Source organism: Typopeltis vanoorti, chromosome 23 (assembly GCF_054136105.1).
Source record: "Typopeltis vanoorti isolate ZY-2024b chromosome 23, IOZ_Tvanoo_1.0, whole genome shotgun sequence".
NCBI lineage: Eukaryota > Metazoa > Arthropoda > Arachnida > Uropygi > Thelyphonidae > Typopeltis > Typopeltis vanoorti.
This window is the reverse complement of record NC_143571.1, coordinates 51,141,386-51,162,829: the sequence shown is the minus strand read 5'-3', so window position 1 is coordinate 51,162,829 and position 21,444 is coordinate 51,141,386. Positions and strand designations below refer to the sequence as shown.

The window sequence follows — 21,444 nt, the reverse complement described above, 5'->3', positions numbered from 1 at the left end:
TAAAAATAAAGATATATGGAACATGACATTGTTAGCATTCAGGAATTTGTGAGCAGAGTTAATCTCGGGTAAACAGAATGGGAAACATTAGCAAAGCAGGTTTGCTCCTGGGATCACAGACATAAGGCCCACAGGAAGTCCAAGATCTTGGACTGATATAGTGAGAAGTACTTTAGAAGACTAAAATATTTTGACATTATTGGAGTCTGGACAGATAAGGTTAATTTTGAGGAAAATTGTTCATAGGAAGTAAGTCACAATGTGAACATCTCATGTAGTACTATCATGTACTCCGTTGAGGGTATATATCAGGAATTCGATTATGATACTCTCCTTAACACTGGTACTCAAGCTTTCCTCTTGCAAACTGTCCACTAATTTCTTTCACCTAATCACAATCTTACTTTGTCAGTTTGCATGAAAAAAATATTAATTTTAAACAGCCATCTTCCATAGATGACAATGCAAAAACCACTGGAACAGATGTATTCTGGTATTAGTCACTGTTACACAATTTTTAGTGAAGATGGCAAATTAAAAACCATATTTACTTAAATATAACTCACCCTCATGTATATCGCACCCCTATTTTTACTTTACAAAAAAAAGAAATTAAAATGTTTTGGATATACCTTGCACACAAAAAAAGTTTAAAACTTTAAGAAATAGACAGTGAATGTTTAATAAAATTAGTTTAATCCTTTATCCAAGTGTGAGCAAACAAAGTTTGTGCCTGAAAGTATCTTCAGGACTGGGGTAAGGTGGTACAACACCAGGGCAACTCGTTGCAAAGGTGGAGCAAGCTACCAACACTCCTATCTCAGTCTCTCCTATAATGCATAATGCAAAACACATCTCCTTGCGGATATGTCTAATATTATGCATTAAGGGAAGGGCCACTACCCAGACTAGTTTTGACCTTTATTGAGGTCTCTTCAGTGGGAGACAGGCCCAAGTGGAGATACCAGGCAGAAGCATTAGCAGGTCATCTCTACCTATAGGAGTTGCCAAATGGTGTGCCACCCTTTTTTAATAAATTACTCTGGATTTAGAGAAAGATGTTGAAAGTTTATTTTTCACTTGGTTAGAGTATAATAAAATTAGTTTAATCCTTTATCCAAGTGTGAGCAAACAAAGTTTGCACCTGAAAGTATCTTCAGGACTGGGGTAAGGTGGTACAACACCAGGGCAACTCGTTGCAAAGGTGGAGCAAGCTACCAACACTCCTATCTCAGTCTCTCCTATAATGCAAAACACATCTCCTTGCGGATATGTCTAATGTTATCCACAAGGAGATGTGTTTTGCATTATAGGAGAGACTGAGATAGGACTGTTGGTAGCTTGTTTTTATCCCTATATTATCCTCTGTCAACCATTTCCCACAAATGCCAAGAAAATCTGTCAACCATTTCGCACAAACATTTGGCCAAGCTGAACTACCCAATGTCAAAACCTTATCACCCTTAAGTGCAGTTTAGGATGATAAGGTTTTTGATAATGCATTGCACATTACTGTATGTGTGTATATATATATATATATATATAAAAACAATACTCCCTTCATCCCACAACTTTTATCACACATAATGAGCGTGTATTTTCTTGATCACAGAACTAATGTAAATAACTATTTTGGGGATTGATCAAGTGTAAACGGATAAGTATTTTAATACCGACTATTAAAATGATGCCAACAGCTTAAGTTTGGTGAAACTAGTCGGTATTAAAATACTTATCCGTTTACACTTGATCAATTTTATCACACATTGTGTTGATTATCTAACTAATGTTGTTAAGAACCTGGGGAGCTAATTTCAGCATCATGTTATCACTCTCTTTCACTTACTCATGTCTAGGCTGCCTAGACACACACACACTCAGTATTCCCCACCTGCAAACATTCTAGTATCGCTGGACTCTGCACTTCTGAACACTCACTAAACAATTCTTTCTTGAGATACCTAACCCCAAATCCATTCAAATGAAAATCATCTGCCTTATATAAGTGCTTCTGCTCATCAAACTCACTCCATACATCCACAATCTCTATACCATTCCTCCTACACAAAATGCACACTGACTCATTTGCAATCATGTTCATAGTCAAAATTTGCTAAAAAATGATAAACCACAAAATGAATGAAAGTTCTTCACAAAAATACTGAAAAACCACAAGTTCGAGACTCCTGATAGAAATCAAAATCAAAGTTCGAGACTCTAAATGAAGAGTTACCACATTGAGGTACACATATACAGTATGTTATCACGTGAGAATACTTAAAATAAAAGGAACTGCATATAATAATATATATTTAAAAGGGATATTAAGAATAATTAAAATAGTGCTGATATCAAAATTAGAATGTTAATCTCAGTCTTCTTTTAAGCACGTGAAGTTATCAGGAGGAATGGTGTAGAGATTGTGGATGTGTGCAGTGAATTTGATAAACAGAAGCACTTACATAAGGCAGATAGATGGTTTGCATTTGAATGGATATTGAGTTAGGTGTCTTGAGAAAGTAGTGTTCAGTGAGAGTTCAGAAGTGTGGTCAGGGAAATTAGAATGTTGAGGGGTGAAGGGGGGGGGGGGTAAAGGTGAATGTGGGTCCAGACAAGATTAAATGGGAGAGTGATAACATGTTGTGGAATGTAGCTCCCCAGGTTCTTAAGGTTAGTGAGATAATCAACGTATAAGGGAGGTTGTAGAATGAATGGGATATTGCAATTTATGTACACTATTGCATAAACAACTTAGAATAAGAGTAGTTTTCGGCATTTGTTAGTTCAACTTGGCCAAAAGTTATAGGCGTTCGTGAAACTTGGTTGACTAGTTTTTTTTGCAGTTTGTACTGATTATCTGACCTATCTAAAAAAAATCTGAAACAGAGTGTTACAATATTGTTATTTATAATTTTCTTGATTATAAAAATTTTTTATTTTTTTTACATGATTCCTACTCACAAAAAATGTTGTATGCCCATAGTACAGCAAGCAGGTAAGGATTTTTTTTATTTTATTAAATTTCACTTTTTTTTTTTTGATTTTTTTACATAGCTTGGAAACCCTGCTCCGAGGGGTGAATGGGTAAAAGTGAATGTGGGTCCAGGCAACCTCGGGAATTTCAGGGCTCCAATAAGCAGGGTTCAAATGAGTTCACTGGTCTCACACCTGGATACAATTCATCTCCCAGCTAAAGAAAATTACAAACATCCATATCCATGACAGAATTTGAACCCACAACTTGTTGGTTGGAGAGTGGATATGCTAACCACTCAGCCAACCATGCAACAAACTGTTCTGATATCTATTAATTGCAGTTTTACAATTTTATGATTTTACAAGTTTTTATTATTAGTATTTTTTAAAATTTTATGATTATTCAGACTTGTTGGCCTGGTTGACAGTGGTTAGCATACCTGCTTCCAACCAACAGGCTGCAGGTTCAAATCCCACTGTGAGCATGGATGTTTATGATCGTCTTTAGGTGGGAGATGAATTTCAATGCCCAGTGTGAAACCACCACGACACTTATTGGAGGTCTGAAGTGGCTGGAAAAAGTTTGATGTTTGGTCTCTATAGAGTAGAGTTCCAGACTACTTAAAAAATAAAAATACAAAACACATAGAAAAAAATCCCTAGCCTACTCACTACCAAAAATGTAATAAGTTTGCATATAACCTTTCATGGGTGGGAGCAACATAAAAACACTGAACTCCTAACATCAGAAATCCAAAAGTTAATTGTTCCAATTTACTAAATGCAGTTTTACCAATTATTATGACATTGAATCCTTATCTAACATTAGAAAATGTTTGAAAGTTGATAATTTCAGCATCTGTTATTTGCAATTTTACCAATTATATGAACATCAAACTCCCTCCCAGCCTAACATCTAATTATTCCAAACAATCTCCAGAATAGGGGAGTCAGATGTCATGTAATTGAATATATAAGAATTATTTAGTGTATTAATAATGCAAAATTAATATATAAAGAAGAAAAAACAAAAATTAAATATCTTTACATTTTCTTTAACCCAGAATTAATGACACTATCATAAGAATTTTATAAGTTACCTGAAAGCATAAGAAATGAAGAGAAGTGCTAAAGTTAGAACATGGTGGATGATCATAACAATTGAATCCTTGCGCCATGTGTCTTGAAAGGCAGTGGCATACATAGAATGTAAATAAAAGCTCATTTGAACCATATACAGTACATACATGTCACCTGGAATGGATGAATCCGCTTTCCAATCTGAAAATTTAAAGTATAAATAAAAGTAAATATTAAAGTATAAATAAAAGTAAATATAAAATAGGTGTGTAAAAAAGTTACACACCTATTTTATTTTTAATATTTAAAAATAAAATGTTTAAATATTAAACAGCATTATAATAAAAAGATTTAAAAAAAAAAGGAATAGAGACCACTGGCCTAACTTCATATATCAATTTTGCAAAAAAAGGGAGTTATACAGAAATAATTTTTACAAAAATTTGGATTTTGTAAATTAAGTTTTAAATAAAAGTATTTAATAATTGCATGAAAACATTTCAGAATGTAGTTCATTTATTTAAAAAAAAAAGTTTAGTTGACTATTAGCTTCACAATTCAACTACACTGACTAAGTGGCTTAATCTTCATTTGACTCAAGATTTAAGAAAAGTCTATCCAATGATTTTATGAAAGAAGCAAACAGAGCATAATCTCATATGAGTAAGAATGTCAAGTTAATAAGAGTAGTGGCAGAATAAATTTTAGAATATTTAAGAAATGCAACAATATGAGATAAAATGAACATACAAAATAATGGTATTTGAAATTAAAATGAAATTAAAATTAAAATTAAATTAATTTGAAATTAAAAATGCATAATGTAGTCAGATATCCTGGATTATACTAGATAATTATAATAATGACATGAATGATAAACATGAAACAAATTAAAATAAAACAAGATTAAACAGACAAGAAAATAAAAACATATATAGATAAACCTCTGCTTATGTAAATTAGATACTTAAATTCAGATTTACACAAATTATCCTGAGAGGGACACAGGAAAAATTTCTTGTTATAAAAATTTTATGATATCTACGTTACTTGTAAGCTGTCAACAGCAATCTCCTGCATGCAATACAAGCCCAAGCAGTGTATGTATATGTCTTCTTCAGTCTCACTTCTTTAACTGTTGAACACATATGTTGTATATTCATATACACTGGAGCAATTTGTAATGTTTGCATGCACTGCGATAGAGTACAATCAAGACAAAAAAAAAGGAACAGAAGTGGAAAAAAGCTAACCCATGTGTAAATGCACTAAAACTGATTTAGAGATGAAAATAAAAATTATAAAGAAATATGAAGGCAGATGAAGCTTAACAGCCATAGAATGTGATCCTGGTCTCATACCAATGGTGAGTACAACTGTGAACATTTCTGTTTGTATAAAGAAACATGTAAAAGGAACTACTTCTAAGGTCAACAACAAAAACATAAAAAAATATCTTCTCATTCTATTTATGATATGAAAAAATTACTAAGTGGATGGAAGACTAAATCTAAGAGTTTGTAACACTATGCTTAATGATGATTTAGATGAAGGCAAGAAAGAAGTCTTTTCAATGACATTATATACCCTCTGTCCAAAAAGAAACCGAACTTTTGATAGAAAATAAAACACAGGCCAATTATAATTATTCAAATCATTTATTTCGATACAGCATTTGGCGCAGTCAATTAATTCCTTAAATGAGTTTTTTTTATATCGGTTTTTGGGATGCTGTTGAGGGTCATGGTTACTGCCGGTTGAACGTTTTCAATGGTGACATATCGCTTTCCTTTCATCAGCAAATGAAGTCGGGGGAAGAGAAAGAAGTCACAGGGTGCAAAATCAGGTGAATACGGCAAGTGATCCAACACACAAACTTGGTTTTTGCTCAAAAACTGTCTCACAATGTTCAAACGATGAGATGGTGCATTATCTTGCAAAGTGACCAGCTGCCTGCATCATGATATTCATGCCGCAAGCGACGAATTCTCGCTATCAATTGCTGCAAAACTTCAGGATAAAACTCGCCATTGATCATTTCATCAGGCAGAATGAATTCTTTGTGGATAATGCCCTTGGAATCGTAGAAACAAATCAGCATTGTCTTTACTTTTGACTTCTCCAAGCGACTTTTATTATAACTTTTTTTTGGATGCTCTTCTTCTGGTGGTCTCCACTCAGCACTCTGGCGCTTTGTTTCGGGCTCATACTCAAAACACCATGTTTCATCACCAGTAACGATCATTTCAAAGAAGTTTTAGTCCTTACAAGCGATTTTAATGAGGTCCTTGCAGTGTTCAATTCGATACATTTTTTGGTCGTTGATCAACTTGTGGGGAACAATTTCAATTATTTTGTAAATTCAATTTACGAAGGCCCAAACTCTCGGTCAAAATGTTGTGCACAGTTGATTTTGGAATCCCCAATTCATCTTCAATCGATCTCACGGACGATAAGAATTCATCACCATATGCTTTTTGTAGCATTTGATGCATTTCGGTAAAACGTTTACCAAGTTTAACACAAAAGTCAATCACAGCTCTCTGCTTGAAACTCATTTTCCCGACCATTCGTCAAAACACACTGTCACTCTTGGCATTATAACTCTGCTTCTAATGAAACAAATGTCATAAACAGTTGACACAGCACTAGTGAAAGTTGCCGCTTTCAACAACAAAATGACACAGGTGGCGGCAGTAGTTTCTTTTATTTTCGAAAAGTTCAGTTTCTTTTTGGACAGAGGGTGTATATATATAAATCCACATGGTTCTGAATCTTTTGTGGCAAAGAATGGTCAGTTTGCTAGATTTAAGCACTGTGCTGGTTTTCATAATTTTAAAGTGCCTTGAGAAGCTTTTCCTGGGTAGTCAAAAGGCATGACAATCACATTCTGTGAGATTTCAGTAGAAATACCATGACTAGAGAAGATGGATCCCAATGCCTCGCAGCTCTTAAAAGTCCCAAGATACATAGCCTGTTATTGAGAGATTTATGAAGAGAAGAAAGAAACAGTAGTTTCTTTCTTCTCTTGGTCATCTCTTGATAATCTCATGAGAAAGCATTTTTTGGAAATTATGGAGACAACTACCGTGTTTGAATAAAAACTTTAGTTTAATATTACTAAAATTTTACAATTCGACGTTTCGACCTTTATGTCAAGGTCATCTTCTGGAGCGTACAAATATACACAAGAAACAAGCTATACTACAATCATACTGGTTCGTTAAAGACACTGACTAACCGCTACCACAATTGTTGGCCTGACCTCTGGTGGAAAAAAAAAAAAAAAAATTATACATCAATGCTAGAGTCCTATTATTTGTGTTGTCTACTATATACATATATTAACATCATTCCAGCCAGTTGGAGTGGAATGGTTTCTAATACTAGAAGATTGGCTAGAGTCCTGACTTATGTTGAATCTTTCATATTAGGTTGGCTGAATGTGTGCCATCCAGATCCTTGGAATTTTCATACCATCTTTATTGTTGATATTTGGGTGGTTTATCAGGATTTTGCAGGATTCTTTAAATTTTCTTTCGTACCATGTTTTTGTGCGGTGTAAGGAGCAGGTGCTTTTCCAGTTGATTTGGTGTAAGGTGTTAAGTGCATGGTCTGAGAGGCCTGCTTCACCATAATGGTTATATTTAATGTGTCTAATGTGTTCTTTCTTGCGTATAGGGATTGTCCGTCCTGTTTCACCAATGTACGGTAAGTTACAGGTGCAACGGATGCAATAGACTTCAGGATGTGCTAATGGGAGGAGAGGATCCTTAGAGGAGCTGAATATGGTTTTAAGTTTAGTGGGTGGTTTAAAGGTGGCATTGAGGTTATAATGTTGTAGGATTCTGTTGATTTTTTCTGATAACCCTTTAATGTATGGGATGGCTACGGTTTTACTGTAATCTAGATTCGTTTTTGTTGTGGTTTTATAGAGTATTTTATTGACAGTATTTTTGTTATAGCCATTGTTTATGAATGTGTCACTAATGATTTTTAGTTCTTGTTTCAGGGGTTGCTGGTTAGAGCAAATAGTTGTGGTTCTGTTTTTAAGGGTGTTTATGACTCCATATTTTTGTGCTGGGTGGTGGTATGAATTCGCATGTATGTATTGGCCCGTGTGTGTCGGTTTTCGGTAGCCCGTGAAGGATAGACTGCCTGAAGGAAGACGTGTAATTAGTGTGTCTAGGAATGGGAGCGAATTTTGGTTTTCGATTTCGATGGTAAATTGTATGCGTTCATGTTGTTTGTTTAGATGGCTGAGGAATGTGTTTAGCGTTTGTCGCCCGTGCGGCCAGATCGCGAACACGTCGTCAACGTATCTGAGCCAGATTGTCGGTCGAAGCGTGGCAGAATCAAGAGCCCTTTGCTCAAAGGTTTCCATGTAGAAGTTCGCGATTGGGGGGGGTATAATGGTGAGCCCATGGCTGTACCTTCCTTTTGTAGGTAAAATTTGTTTTGCCACACGAAGTAACTGGACTTTAGTACGTGGGAAAAGAGGTTGAACTTTTCATTTTGCTGTTCAACCTTTCTCATGAAAGGTTGAACAGCAAAATTAAACTTTTATTTAAAAAATTTTTTTCTGTTTTCTCATGCTATTTATATTCCATTATATTATTCACATTCATAACTACATATTGAAATCTAATTTGTATATGCAATCTATGAATGAAATTAACAGAAATAACCTTTAAAACATTAATGTACTACTGTATACATATATTATAAACATGTAAGCCAGTGTTTCTCAAACTTCAGATATCTGCATACCCCTTCTTAAATTTTCATTATTACCAAGTACCCCCTTATCAAATAATAAATAAATAAATAAATAAAGTATATTTCATTGTAAATGTCTATTTTATTTGAATTTATATGTTCATATAAACAAAAAATATGATTTATTTTTAATAGAACAAAATTTGGAATAGTTCCTCTTCATTTCCCATCCATGAAAATCCACATTTCAAGTAATCCATATCATACTTATGAAGATTTTTCATCTTCTTCCTAGTTGGTTCTCTAGAGATGTCAGACAACATACCCTTATCAATTTCATTTGATCCAGATGCAATATCAATTTTCTTGTTGCTTACAGCTACTTGTATTTGCTATATTGCTCTCTTTTGTGGGTTTTATAAATCCAATCTTTAACCAATGATCCATACTTAAGAATTTGAAAGCTAAAAAAATTACCGTATTTACTCGAATATAACTCTCACTTCTTTTCCCAAAATTAAAGCTAAAAAATCGTGGTGCTAGATATATGCAGGGATTTTCGGAAACTAAAGTTTTCAGAAAAAACTGCAAATGGTGCGACTTAGCAAGAAGCTCCTACTCGCTATCACTACTTTTGGCATCGAGAACAGTTTCCTTGTGTGGAACGTCAAAGTTATCTACCCAAATAGCTTCATCTTCTTTCCCATTATTTCAAGCAAAAATTACCAGTAATTTACAAGACTTGAGATACATAAAGCAGCTATGAAGAAGTGCATATGATTGGTGCAGTATTAACAAACGATCGCACGAACTGAAGACAAATTAGCATTTCAGCAGTTGAGTTGGAATGCTAATTCTCTTCACCCGAATTCCATAATATCTGAAACACATTCACTATATATTTCTTAGTTTTAACATGTTCACGATGGAGTGGCGTCAAGCAAAAACCATATGTTGCACCGAAAACATATGATTTTGCTTGAGTCTATACAGCAGTTTCTGTTGGAGGGAAATGTGATTCATTAGCTACCGTTTTTATCCAAGTTGTCTCTAATTGCACTATTTGATGAGAATATCATGATGCATAGCCGAAAATTGCCACATACCCCCTTTCGCGTACCCCCGGGGGTACGTGTACCACACTTTGAGAAACACTGATGTAAGCAATAGTGTGACTAATAGGTAGAGTGTACTAAATCTGATTTAAGTAGAATTTGTGTTATGTAAAGATTAGAGGAATATAACGCTTACATAAGTCAGGTTCTGTCTGTATGTACATATGACTACGATGTTCACTGTATATTTCAAATGAGTGTAAAGATAATCTTTACACCTGAAAACATATTACAAAAAATAAAGCCTTACACAAGAGAAATGTACACTATTAAAATGAGCAATTCTCAATAATTCATCTATGAGTATTAAATATTCACTCTGAAGATATCGTAATGATTATTTTTTTCAAGCATAGTGTATCATTGCCATTCAAGTGAGCAATAACTTGCCAATTCTCTCGTTCACATCAACTAGTAGGAATTGGTATAAATTCCTACTAGTTGAAGAATAATTCCTACTAACTGAATATCCTGCCAGTGGTTCCACATTAAACTATTTGATAGTGTCTATGAAAAACAATCGCAGAATTTGATTCATGAAACTACAAATACATTTTGTTTTAAATACACACATATAACAATGAAATAAATATCTCTTAAATATTCAAATGACAATAAAAAAAAACCATGAATAAAAAATATTAAAATAATGTTGAAAAACTCTTCTTCTTCCTAACATGGAATTTAGGCCATGTGGCCTGTTCCGGTCTCATGCCATCTCTTTCTTGGTCTTCCGATTCTTCTTTTTCCACTTATTTTGTATCTGTATAATATTTTTGGTAGTCTGCTGTTGTCCATTTGATTTAAATGTTCTAGCCATTTTTGTTTATACTGTCTTATGTAGTAATTAATTGGTTTTATTTTCAGGGATTGTAAGATTTCTTCATTTGTTTTGTGGTCCCACTTGGTATATCCAGCTGTTTTTTGAGGAACTTCATTTCTGCTGTTTGAATTCGTTTTTCATCTTTCCTTTTCATGGTCCATGTTTCGCTTCCGTATAGTAGAGTTGGTTTTGACAAGACATTATATAGTCTGATTCTAGTATGTTTTTGTACCAGGGATGGCTTAAATATTATGCCATTTACTTTGACAAAGTTTGATATTTTAGTGTCTATGTCTTTTTCTTCTTCGCATGACAGATCACATTCCAAGTATCTGAAAGTGTTTACTTGTTCTAGTATTTTATTATCAATCACTATTTTACTTCTTATTGGGTTTTCTCCTTTGAATGCCATTATTTTTGTTTTTTCTTTGGATATTGTCATATTATATTGCTTTGAGATATCATTTAATGATCTTTGTAAGTCATCTTCTGATGTAGCTAATACTATTTGATCATCTGCAAATAGTAGCGTATCTATCTTCATGTGCGGGGTCATTTGTATACCAAATGGGTTATGCTGTTTCCAGATTGTTAATATTTCATTTATATATATATTGAAAAGCAGAGGTGAGAAGGTACATCCTTGTCGTACTCCTCTTGATATATCTTTCCATTCTGAGGTGTGTTCTAATTTAACTGCTATTTTATTTCCTGTATATATTTCTTGAATAGATTGTAAAAGTTGGTTTGGTATGTTTAAATTGGTTAATATTTTAAACAATTTTTGTCTACTAATTTTGTCAAAGGCTTTTTCATAATCAATAAAGGCCACGTGTGTTTCTTTTTGAAATTCTCTTCTCTTTTCTATTAATAATTTTAAAGTAAAAATGGATCTATGCAGGATCGGCCTTTTCGGAAACCATTTTGTTCTTCTAGTAATTTGTTTTCTACAATGCTGCTTAGTTTCTCTTTTAATATTCCTGCATATATTTTATATCCTGTATTCAGCAGGCTAATTCCCCTATAATTATTGCAATTGTCTTTATTTCCTTTTTTATAGATTGGGATAACCAGTGCTTTTTTCCAAGAGTTAGGGGTTTTTCCAGACATCCAAACCATATTAAAAAATTTCAGAAGTCAGAAGTCTTTCATTAAATTTTTCACCTGCATTTTTGTATAGTTCTATATTTATATTGTCTTCTCCTGGCATTTTCCAATTTTTCATCTTCTTTATTATATTTTTCAGTTCTAACATTGTGATATTTTCTATTAGGTCATTCTTTGTCTTATAAAATTTTAATTCATTGTTCTCATCTGTCCAGAGATTTTGGAAATAGGTCACCCATTTTGAACAGGCCCCATTTCAATTAAAACAACTCGTAATTTTTCATCAATGTTTCCCCATTCACCTGGATCTTCTAAATTTACAGAGACTAACAATGTGTTAGTTTCGTGGTCAACTACAATTAAATCCTGTTGTAGTTGACTAAATCCTAACTATTTTTCACTTAAATCATGTTCAATTATCTTGTTCAATAGTTGCAATAGTACTTTCATGCAAACTGGATGATGCGCACAGTTCTTCAACTCTGATTTCTGATGTATCAAGTTGGTTACAATCTGCATCAGAATATTTTAATATTTTAACAAATTTATTAAGCGCCCTAGTTTGATTCTTACTATCTGCTTCTTTCGCAGCAAGACGCTCACGATTTTGTGCACCGGATAAACTTTTTTTTAAATTTGATTCCATTTCTATTTTATACCCACAAGAAATTATTACACAACACAACACAAAATAATAGTTGCACTGCGCTACTGTCAGTAGCCTACTGAGATACGTACCATATGACTGGTTAACTAGAAACAAATGTTTTGTACAAAAATTCGTTTCTGCGCATAAAAACCGTTCACCGTTTCACTTTAGATAGATTGCAGTAGACACAATATTCTGCAGGCAAGCATTTAGCCTGCTCTAGCTGCAAACTTGTAAACAGCCAGCTGATCAAAGAGGCAGCAATATACATTTTTTTAAAAAATTTTCATTCAGTGTATCCGGCCTTATTTATTTTAATATTGATCATTCCAAGAATTTTTTGTTTTTATGATAAAAATTTTGTTTCTTAAAAATTAACTTATGAACCGTTCCCTGGCGGCAGCACCCCCATCGTAGTGGCACCCCCTGCCCGCTCCTGCCAGCCCTGATTTTAGCCAGGACAAGGTAAAGTTCAGTGACATTAAGAAAGATATATTCAAGGACTACATCTCTGTGGACTGCCACATGGCAATCAGTGGTGTAAAAATAGTGCAGGAGTTGTGCAAGAGAGCTTCATGGCATCTGGGAGTGTAGAGTGAGGAAGAAGATGGCAGAACTGAAATTATGCCAAACTTTGCCAAGATGTGTTAAGCACTGATGAAAGTAAAAGCTTTCTTTTATGTGCACAGCATGAGTGATGGTGATTGTGAGTGTTCTAGGCCTCAAAAGATCATACTTTGAACTGAGGTGTAAAGTTTGCACAAAACAAATAAACGTCTATAAGAATTTTTCAGCAAGAAGTAGTGTTTTAAATATACATATATACTATAATGTATTATATATACTGTATTTCAGTGAATAGTAATCATTAAATTATTCTTATCTATAATTTTTCTATAATGGGTTCCTGGTATTGTTGTTTTCCTGCATATATCATTTTTGTTCTTCATCCCCTTAAAAATGATGAATCGAGGTTTCACTATAATCAGTGGCATAGCTAGAGGGGGGGTTCCTCCCCAGCAGCACTTTGAACCTTTTTGAAATTTTACAGTTAATTCTAAAATACTGTCTCGAGAAGTCAGTTCCAAATATTGTAATACTGCTGCGAATTTTCCTCACAATTTCTGTAAGTGTTCCTAGTTGTGAGAGGAGTTTTTCTAAATAAAATTGATTAAGAATTACCTACATACTATGAAATAGACTTCGCCAATTAGAATGTTGAAATTAAAGTTTTACTTCAAAAATAAGCATAGCATTTTAATTTATTTCCCTATACATCGTTTTGACTTTTTGTAGTATTTTTGGTGTGTATTGAGAGGGGTGGCAAACCCAAGGATCGCCCTGGGCAGCAAAAGCTCTAGCTACACCATTATAACACAACATATAATGTGCACATGCCTTTTTCTAATTCCTTAGAACCAAAATAAAGTTCATATGTATTATTAATGAAGGAATGAAATTTGCCTTTGAGATGTAAAAAGTGGCTCTCGCTCTTCCTATAAACATACAATTTATTGCATATTTGAACACAATTATACAGTATTCTGACAAGAAAGAAAAGCAACAAAAATGCACACAAAACAATATGTATCAACTTACAAGTCACTATAAATAATTATGAATAACATATACAAGGTTTGCCAAGAGGAGTCAAACAGCAAATGCAGAAGACAAATGCAATAAGCTTCTGGTCTCTGCTGTCTGTTGGACATAACTTTTGTACTTCTTTGTTTCTGCCTCTCTCACATTCTGACAGTACAGTGGTCATCTCACCCAAAAATAAGGCAGACCTCTTGACATCAGCTTTTTCCTTCAACTCTTGTTTACATGACCAAGCAAAATCACCTGCTGCACTACCACAAACTAGCCATTGCATGCCTCCTCTAATCTTTGACCAGATATATATCCGAAAAATCCTGATTAATCTGGATACTAATAAATCTCATCGAGTTGATATTCCTCTAGTTGTGCTCCAGAATATTACACCTATATAAGATATCTTCAGTCAGCATCTACCCAACAACATGGGAGTTAGCCTTTACTAAGCTGAATCTAAAAAGGGAAATATAAGTCAGCCATTAAACTATCCCACAGGTCATTGAAAAAGCCATGGCCTGTGGGGCATGGGTTTTTCCTTAGCATCAAGGCCTTCTGATCAAGTAATCATCTTATGTGCTCTGTCCTTTTTGACTGGATTGCCAGTTTCCTCAGTGGTGTCATTTAGTGTGTCATGATGGACAGCTTCCTCTCAGATTTCTCTATCAATGCTGGAGTACCCTAGGATTCTGTACCCTTGCCCACACTCTTCCTCCTTTATATCAATGACCTTCTCTTTCTGACTTCAAATCCTATTCATAGTTTTGCTGATGTTCTTCCTTCTTTTTTTCTTCTTAGTTCAAGAAACCCTGTAGTGCTCAACAAGATCTTCCACAGCCAATGACTTAAGTACTGGTGTCCTTACCATTTTGAAATTTTGTCCTCACCTTTGAAATTCAGTCCCACAAGAAAAATTCTTTACTCCCACTTACTTTTGATAACATTCTGATATCCTTTCAAGATTAGTTTTCCCTTCTTGGACTGAATGTCAACATCCAACTTATCCTGGCACAAACATTACATGTACATGAATTGACTTCTCATCCTCTAAAAAACGTGTTATTTTATTTGTCGTTGAAAACATTACTTCTCCACTGCTCAACTCTTAACATTTTTTAAATCTTAGATCCAACCAACCTTGGAATACTGTTCTCCCATAATAAATTTAGTTTAATCCTTTATCCAAGTGTGTGCAAACAAAGTTTGCGGCTGAAAGTATCTTCAGGACTAGGGTAAAGTGGTACAACACCGGGCAACTCCTTGCAAAGGTGGAGCAAGCTACCAACACTTCTATCTCAGTATCTCCCATAATGCAAAACACATATTCTTGTGGATATGTATAATTGCGGAAATGGATAGCTTGCTCCACCTTTGCAAGGAGTTGCCCAGTGTGGTACCACTTTACCCCAGTCCTGAAGATACTTTCAGGCACAAACTTTGTTTGCACACACTTGGATAAAGGATTAAACTAAATTTATTATAGTCTAACCAAGTGAAAAATAAACTTTTAACATCTTTCTCTAAATCCAGAGTAATTTAATAAAAAGGTGGCATACTGTTTGGCAGCTCCTATAGGAGGAGATGACCTTGCTAATGCTTCTGCCTGGGTATCTCCACTTGGGCCTGACTCCCACTGAACAGACCTCAATAAAGGTCGAAACTAGTCTGGGTAGTGGCCCTTCCCTTAATGCATAACATTATACATATCCACAAGGAGATGTGTTTTGCATTATGGGAGATACTGAGATAGGAGTGTTGGTAGCTTGCTCCACCTTTGCAAGGAGTTGCCCGGTGTTGTACCACTTTACCCCAGTCCTGAAGATACTTTCAGGCACAAACTTTGTTTGCACACACTTGGATAAAGGATTAAACTAAATTTATTATAGTCTAGCCAAGTGAAAAATAAACTTTTAACTGTTCTCCCATTTGAGGTAGTGTGCCCAAAAACTCCTTAAGAATTCTTGATATACAGAAGAGGGCAATCTGCTTGATGATCCCTCTGAGACTCCAGTCACATTCCCTCAGGAGCTCTGCCTTATTGCCACTGAACTAGCCACTACCATTCCTTCACTTTTTATTAATCAAGTAAGAACTAAAGCAGCCACTGGTCAACACCCATACATTGTTTAACTCCAAATACACTGAATGAACTTCTCGTTATCTTCCTTCATTCCATCCATTTCTATTCTTTCACATTATAGCAAATTCTTAATAGTCTGTAGAATACCTAATACTACAGTCTATTAAGTATCAAATCAAACAAAAAGAAAAAAAAAAAGGTCATTGAAGTTAATGAGATTGAAATAAAAACTACATTTCTAAAGAAACCACCATATTGTTAAGATACAATATGAGATGCCTTTTTTGAAAAGCATTTTATTTGGCCATAAACATATTTTAAATTTAAACAATAAAGTTTAAAAGCATACCATCCCATACAGTACTTGGTTTCTGAAAAAAGCTTCCTTTAATACAAACCAAGTACAGAGCAAAACTCCAGGCACTGAGATAGTACAGAAATTTCCAGGCACTTTCTGGCATCTTCTCCTGGTTCCAGGACGTCAATGCAAAACGATGTCCTAAAGGCTATAAAAAATTAAAGAAAGTAATAATTTTACATGGAATCATGTTGCTTTTAATGAAATTTATTTAAAATTCATGTACAAATATTTCATACGAACTGCTTCTATCTATCATTAAAACATATACTATTTTTTATGAAAATTTTCTATTTTTCCAATAACTACAATTGCCTGATAGTGAATTATCAATTAGTTCCCATATACAACATTTCATAGCACAATCAAAACTAAAACTTTACCAATCGACCAACCTTTGCCGGCAAAGGTTGGTCGATTGGTAGAGCCTCTGCTACTAATGGCTCAGTTAAGTAAGTTTGGGCGCAGTTAATACTTGGAAGGGGATCAATCGTTCGATGCTGTTGGCACACTCTCCCTCGATGAGTCTTTGGACTCCCTGGAAGTGTCAAATAATAATAATAATAAACTCCAGCGTGCATGCACACAACACATAAATGAATCTCGATTAGTATTAAGTGATATATTGATTGATTGTGTATGTCCAACAGTGCTCATTTATCAGGCACTTACACTTAGATCATAGTGTTCTTCATAAGTAAATGTTGCTTAACCACGTTACCAGCCAAGACATATATATATACGTCCAGGTTATCATGGATGCGAAGTGGATATTAAAATTGTAATACCATTGATATTACATTAAAAATATGATGGATACGAAGCATTTGAGGATGCGTATTTGATCCATAATGGCCGGTAAGGTTTAAGGTTCCCAAACTGCAGACATGAAATCAAACTGAAGTTTTGAATAGGTTCAAATTACACAGGTTTTTCCTTTCTCTAAAAAATGCAGCAATTAAATATTACACAGGCAATAGAAAACAAAAACCACATTAAGAGTTAAAATAACTTATTTTGCTTTTAAACAACTGCCTTTAGCATTAAAGTACATTATGAAATTACTTCTTGAATGAACACTTTTTGGTCACTCACACTAGGATAAAATACACATGAAAACAAGAACATAATGTCTTGTTAATTTTTAATTCTATGCTCAAATTTCCATAGATGTTGCTATGATTCATGTTGAAGTTTATAAAACAAAAAAGTTATGTAGAAATGAATAAAAATAATTTACTAAAATTAATGATTTACAAGCCGACTTATTGCTAACTCAAACTATTATCAGAGGCACTTTAACAATACATAGTGAGGGCAGGAAATAAAATGACCTCGAGAATAAGGGAAGTCATATGCATGAAGGACGACAGTGCCATCCCTCATGCTGATGGGCAGTTAGGACAGCAAACCAAAATCTGAGCATGGTCACACCAACAAGTTCTATTGCAGGTTCTGTGCCACTTTTAAGAGCGGTCTCTTTGATTTAAATTAGGAGTTTTTAAAAAAACTCCTAATTTAAACCAGGTATTCCATCCTGTTTGTCCAAAATACTGAGTACCACACTGGCAGAGGATTCTGTAAGATATCTGGGAAGGAGTGAGAATGCTGTAGATCCTTGATTTGTCTTAGGAAGGGGGGGGGGGCTTTGTTTAGAGATTTGTAGACTGTTCTGATTCTGTGTTGTTTTGGGGAGGGGGAAACTTAGTTTATCCACTGTGCTTTTGATGTAAGGTAGATATAAGTGTATGTATCAGGGGCAAATATTCCAGGTGTGCTAGGTGTGCGGTGCTCATCCACGAAATATCAGTATCACCCATATTATATTTTTGCATTTATTCCTACTAAAGACTCCCCCAATTGTTTGCAGACTTCACACGATTCCTAAAATTGAACACAATACACTGTACTAATGCTTCATTGTCCTCTTCACGAGGGTAATAAATCATTAGTGCTTCATGAAGGCACTTTTCGCCACATAAACATTGAATCACATTCACGTTACTAGCCCAGGTGTGCATTCAAAAATGCATGCACCTTTGCACCCTTTGAAAATTTGTAAAGAGGGCACAACGGATCAAATTCTTAGCTTTCTAATATTTTTAAGCTGCTGAGAAGGCAGGACTGGGCGAGCTAAAATTTTGAGCTCACCCAGCAGCTGTGATTGGTTATTCATCATCATCATGCATATCAAGGATTTAGGCCTAGCATGGCCTGTTCCTGCCTCAGAAGTCATCGATCGTTTAAGAGGACGTCTTGGTTTTCTTTTTCCTAATGGCTTGTACTTTAAGGCTTGTTTTGGTAATCTTTCTGTTTTCATTCTTTGAACGTGTTCCATCCATTTATGTTTATATTTTTTAATTTTTTCTATTACTGGTTCTTGGTTTAATTCTTTCATAATTTCTTCATTTCTTTTGTGATCAAATAGGGTATACTTTTGCAGTTTTTCTCATAAACTTCATTTCGGCTGTTATTAATCTTCATTTGTCCTTTTGTTTTATTGTCCAGATTTCACTTCCATACAATAAGACTGGTAGGGCTAATGTATTGTATACTTTTAGTCTGGTTTGTTTTTGAACTAGGTTTGGTTTAAATATAGTTAATTACACCTGTTATTTTTAAATATTTTGCAATTTTTACGTTTATATCTTTTTTATTTTTATATGTGATCATACATCCTAGGTAATTAAATGAATTCACCTGTTCTAAGAGCTTGTTATCTATTACTATTTTTGTTCTTGCTGGATTTGTCCTTTAAAGGCCATAGGTTTTGATTTTTCTGTTGATATTATCATACCATAATCTTTGGATATCTCATTTAGATCTAAAATAACTTTCTGTAGTTTATCTTCAGAATTTGTAATTATTATTTGGTCATTGGCAAAGAGGAAAGTGTTTAAGTTTACTGTAGGAGAAAGTTTAATTCTTTGAGGTAAATTTTTATTCCATTTTATTATTATTTCATTTAAGTAGATATTAAAAAGAGTTGCTGAGAGAGGACATCCCTGTCAGACCCCTTGGTTTATCTCTCTCGTATATGATAGTTCGTGATTTAATCTTATTTGTATTTGATTATTTTCATATATACTTGTGATAGCTTTTAGGATATTATTTGGTATTTGTCTTTCTTTTAATATGTTAAATAATATGTTTCTTTTAACTTTGTCAAATGCTTTTTCAAAGTCAATAAATGCAAAATATGTGTTTCTAAATTATATTCTCTTCTTTTCTCTATTATTAATTTTAGGCAAAAGGCTAGGTCTATACATGATCGTCCTTTTCTAAATCCATTCTGTACTTCTAAAAAATAAAGTTTTCGGAATATTTCATTAGTTTGCTATTTAAGATTCTGCTATATATTTTGTAACAGGAATTCAGTATACTGATACCTCTACAGTTTTTAGGGTCATCTCTATTACCTTTTTTAAAGATAGGAATCACAATTGCTTTTTTCCATTCTATTGGGCAGATACCAGTTGAATAAATTTTATTTAAAAATAATAAGTCTTTCTTTGAATCTAGTTCCTGCATATTTATATAGTTCTGAACCTAGTTTATCTTCTCCAGGTGATTTTCCGTTTCTTGTTTCTTTCCAGACTGATTCCTAATTCTTATTTAGTTATTTCCTTTTAATTTTTGTTAATTGTTTGCCAATTGTCTTTTTTAAAATATTTGTCTGTCCACAATTCTGTGTAGTAATTTAGAAAATTCTTCTAATTTCAATTCAGTGTTTAATTTTATGTTTTCTTTGGTATCTGCATTTAAGTGTTTCAAAATTTTATATACACTGGGTCTTATTTTATATAAATCATGTTCTAAATTAGAAACAAATTTGTTCTTGATTCTCTATGTCTTTTTCTGACCTCTCTTTTAGCTATGGCTCTTATTCTTTTATATTCTATTTCATCTTCTAATCTTTTACTGCTTAACCATTTGTGATAGGCTTCTTTTTTCTTTTTGATTATTTCTTTCATTGTATCCATCCCAGATCTTCAGTTTTTTCCTTTTATTGAATTTTTTGGTCTTTCCTAAGCTTTCATTTGCTGCTGCATTATTTAGTATCGTTTTTATATTAAGCCATTCAATTTCTATTTCTTCATTTTGTTTTATTTTGTCTAGATATTAGTTAATTCTTTGTTCATATAGCCATTGTACATTTGTGTCATTCAATATTCTAGTTTTATATAGGTTCTGTTCTTGGACCACTGCTGTTTAATCTGTTCATTAACGATATAGGGAAGGGTCTAAGTGGGACAGTTCATTTGTTCGCTGATGATGCAAAGTTGGGTAGGGCGATAGTGAACGCAGAAGATGTCAAAGTCTTGCAAGATGACTTAAATAGATTGGAGTTCTGGACTAAGGAGAATGGATGTCAATTTAATGTGACAAAATGTAAGGTTATGCATTTCGGAGTGAAAAGATTAGCAGCAGTATACTACATTGGTGGAACTGTACTCCAAGAGATTGATGAAGCCAGGGACTTGGGAGTGTTGGTGGATAGGGAGATGAAGTTTAGGGGGCACATTGCGAAAGTAGCTAAATCAGCTCATCAACTCACTTGGTTGTTGAAAAATACCTTGATGAGCAGAGACAAGCAAGTTATTGTACCTCTGTACCGAGCCCTGATAAGACCTCATCTCAACTACTGTGACCAGATTTGGTCACCTCGGTTCCTTCTTGATGGGGAGGAGGTGGAGAGGATCCAGAGGCGAGTGACTAAGATGATAGCAGGTCTATGGAATGAACCATATGAGAACAGGTTGAAGATTTGTGGGTTGCAGAAATTAGTTGATAGGTGGAAAAGGGGAGATATGATTGAGACATTCAAATTGCTAAAGGGTTTCTATAGGATTAATTCAGAGGATATTTTTGAGATCAGGACTGGTGGTGGGAGAACTAGGGGACACCTATGGACGCTGGGCAAGAGTGTGGTTGGCAGGG

The 21,444-nt window shown here is 34.2% G+C and overlaps 1 protein-coding gene across 1 annotated transcript in view; it reads right to left on the bottom strand.

Moving 5' to 3' along the window:
- The window catches only part of LOC150093845 (ceramide synthase 1-like), a 94,075-nt gene that overhangs the window by 53,065 nt on the left and 19,566 nt on the right, over window positions 1-21,444 (bottom strand). Inside the window, exons 2-3 of the mRNA XM_090412873.1 lie at window positions 16,495-16,651; window positions 4,077-4,257 (exon numbers count right to left, since the gene is read on the bottom strand). Of these exons, the coding sequence (XP_090268999.1) occupies window positions 4,077-4,257; window positions 16,495-16,651 (338 nt within the window). The remainder of the gene's footprint in view (window positions 1-4,076; window positions 4,258-16,494; window positions 16,652-21,444) is intronic.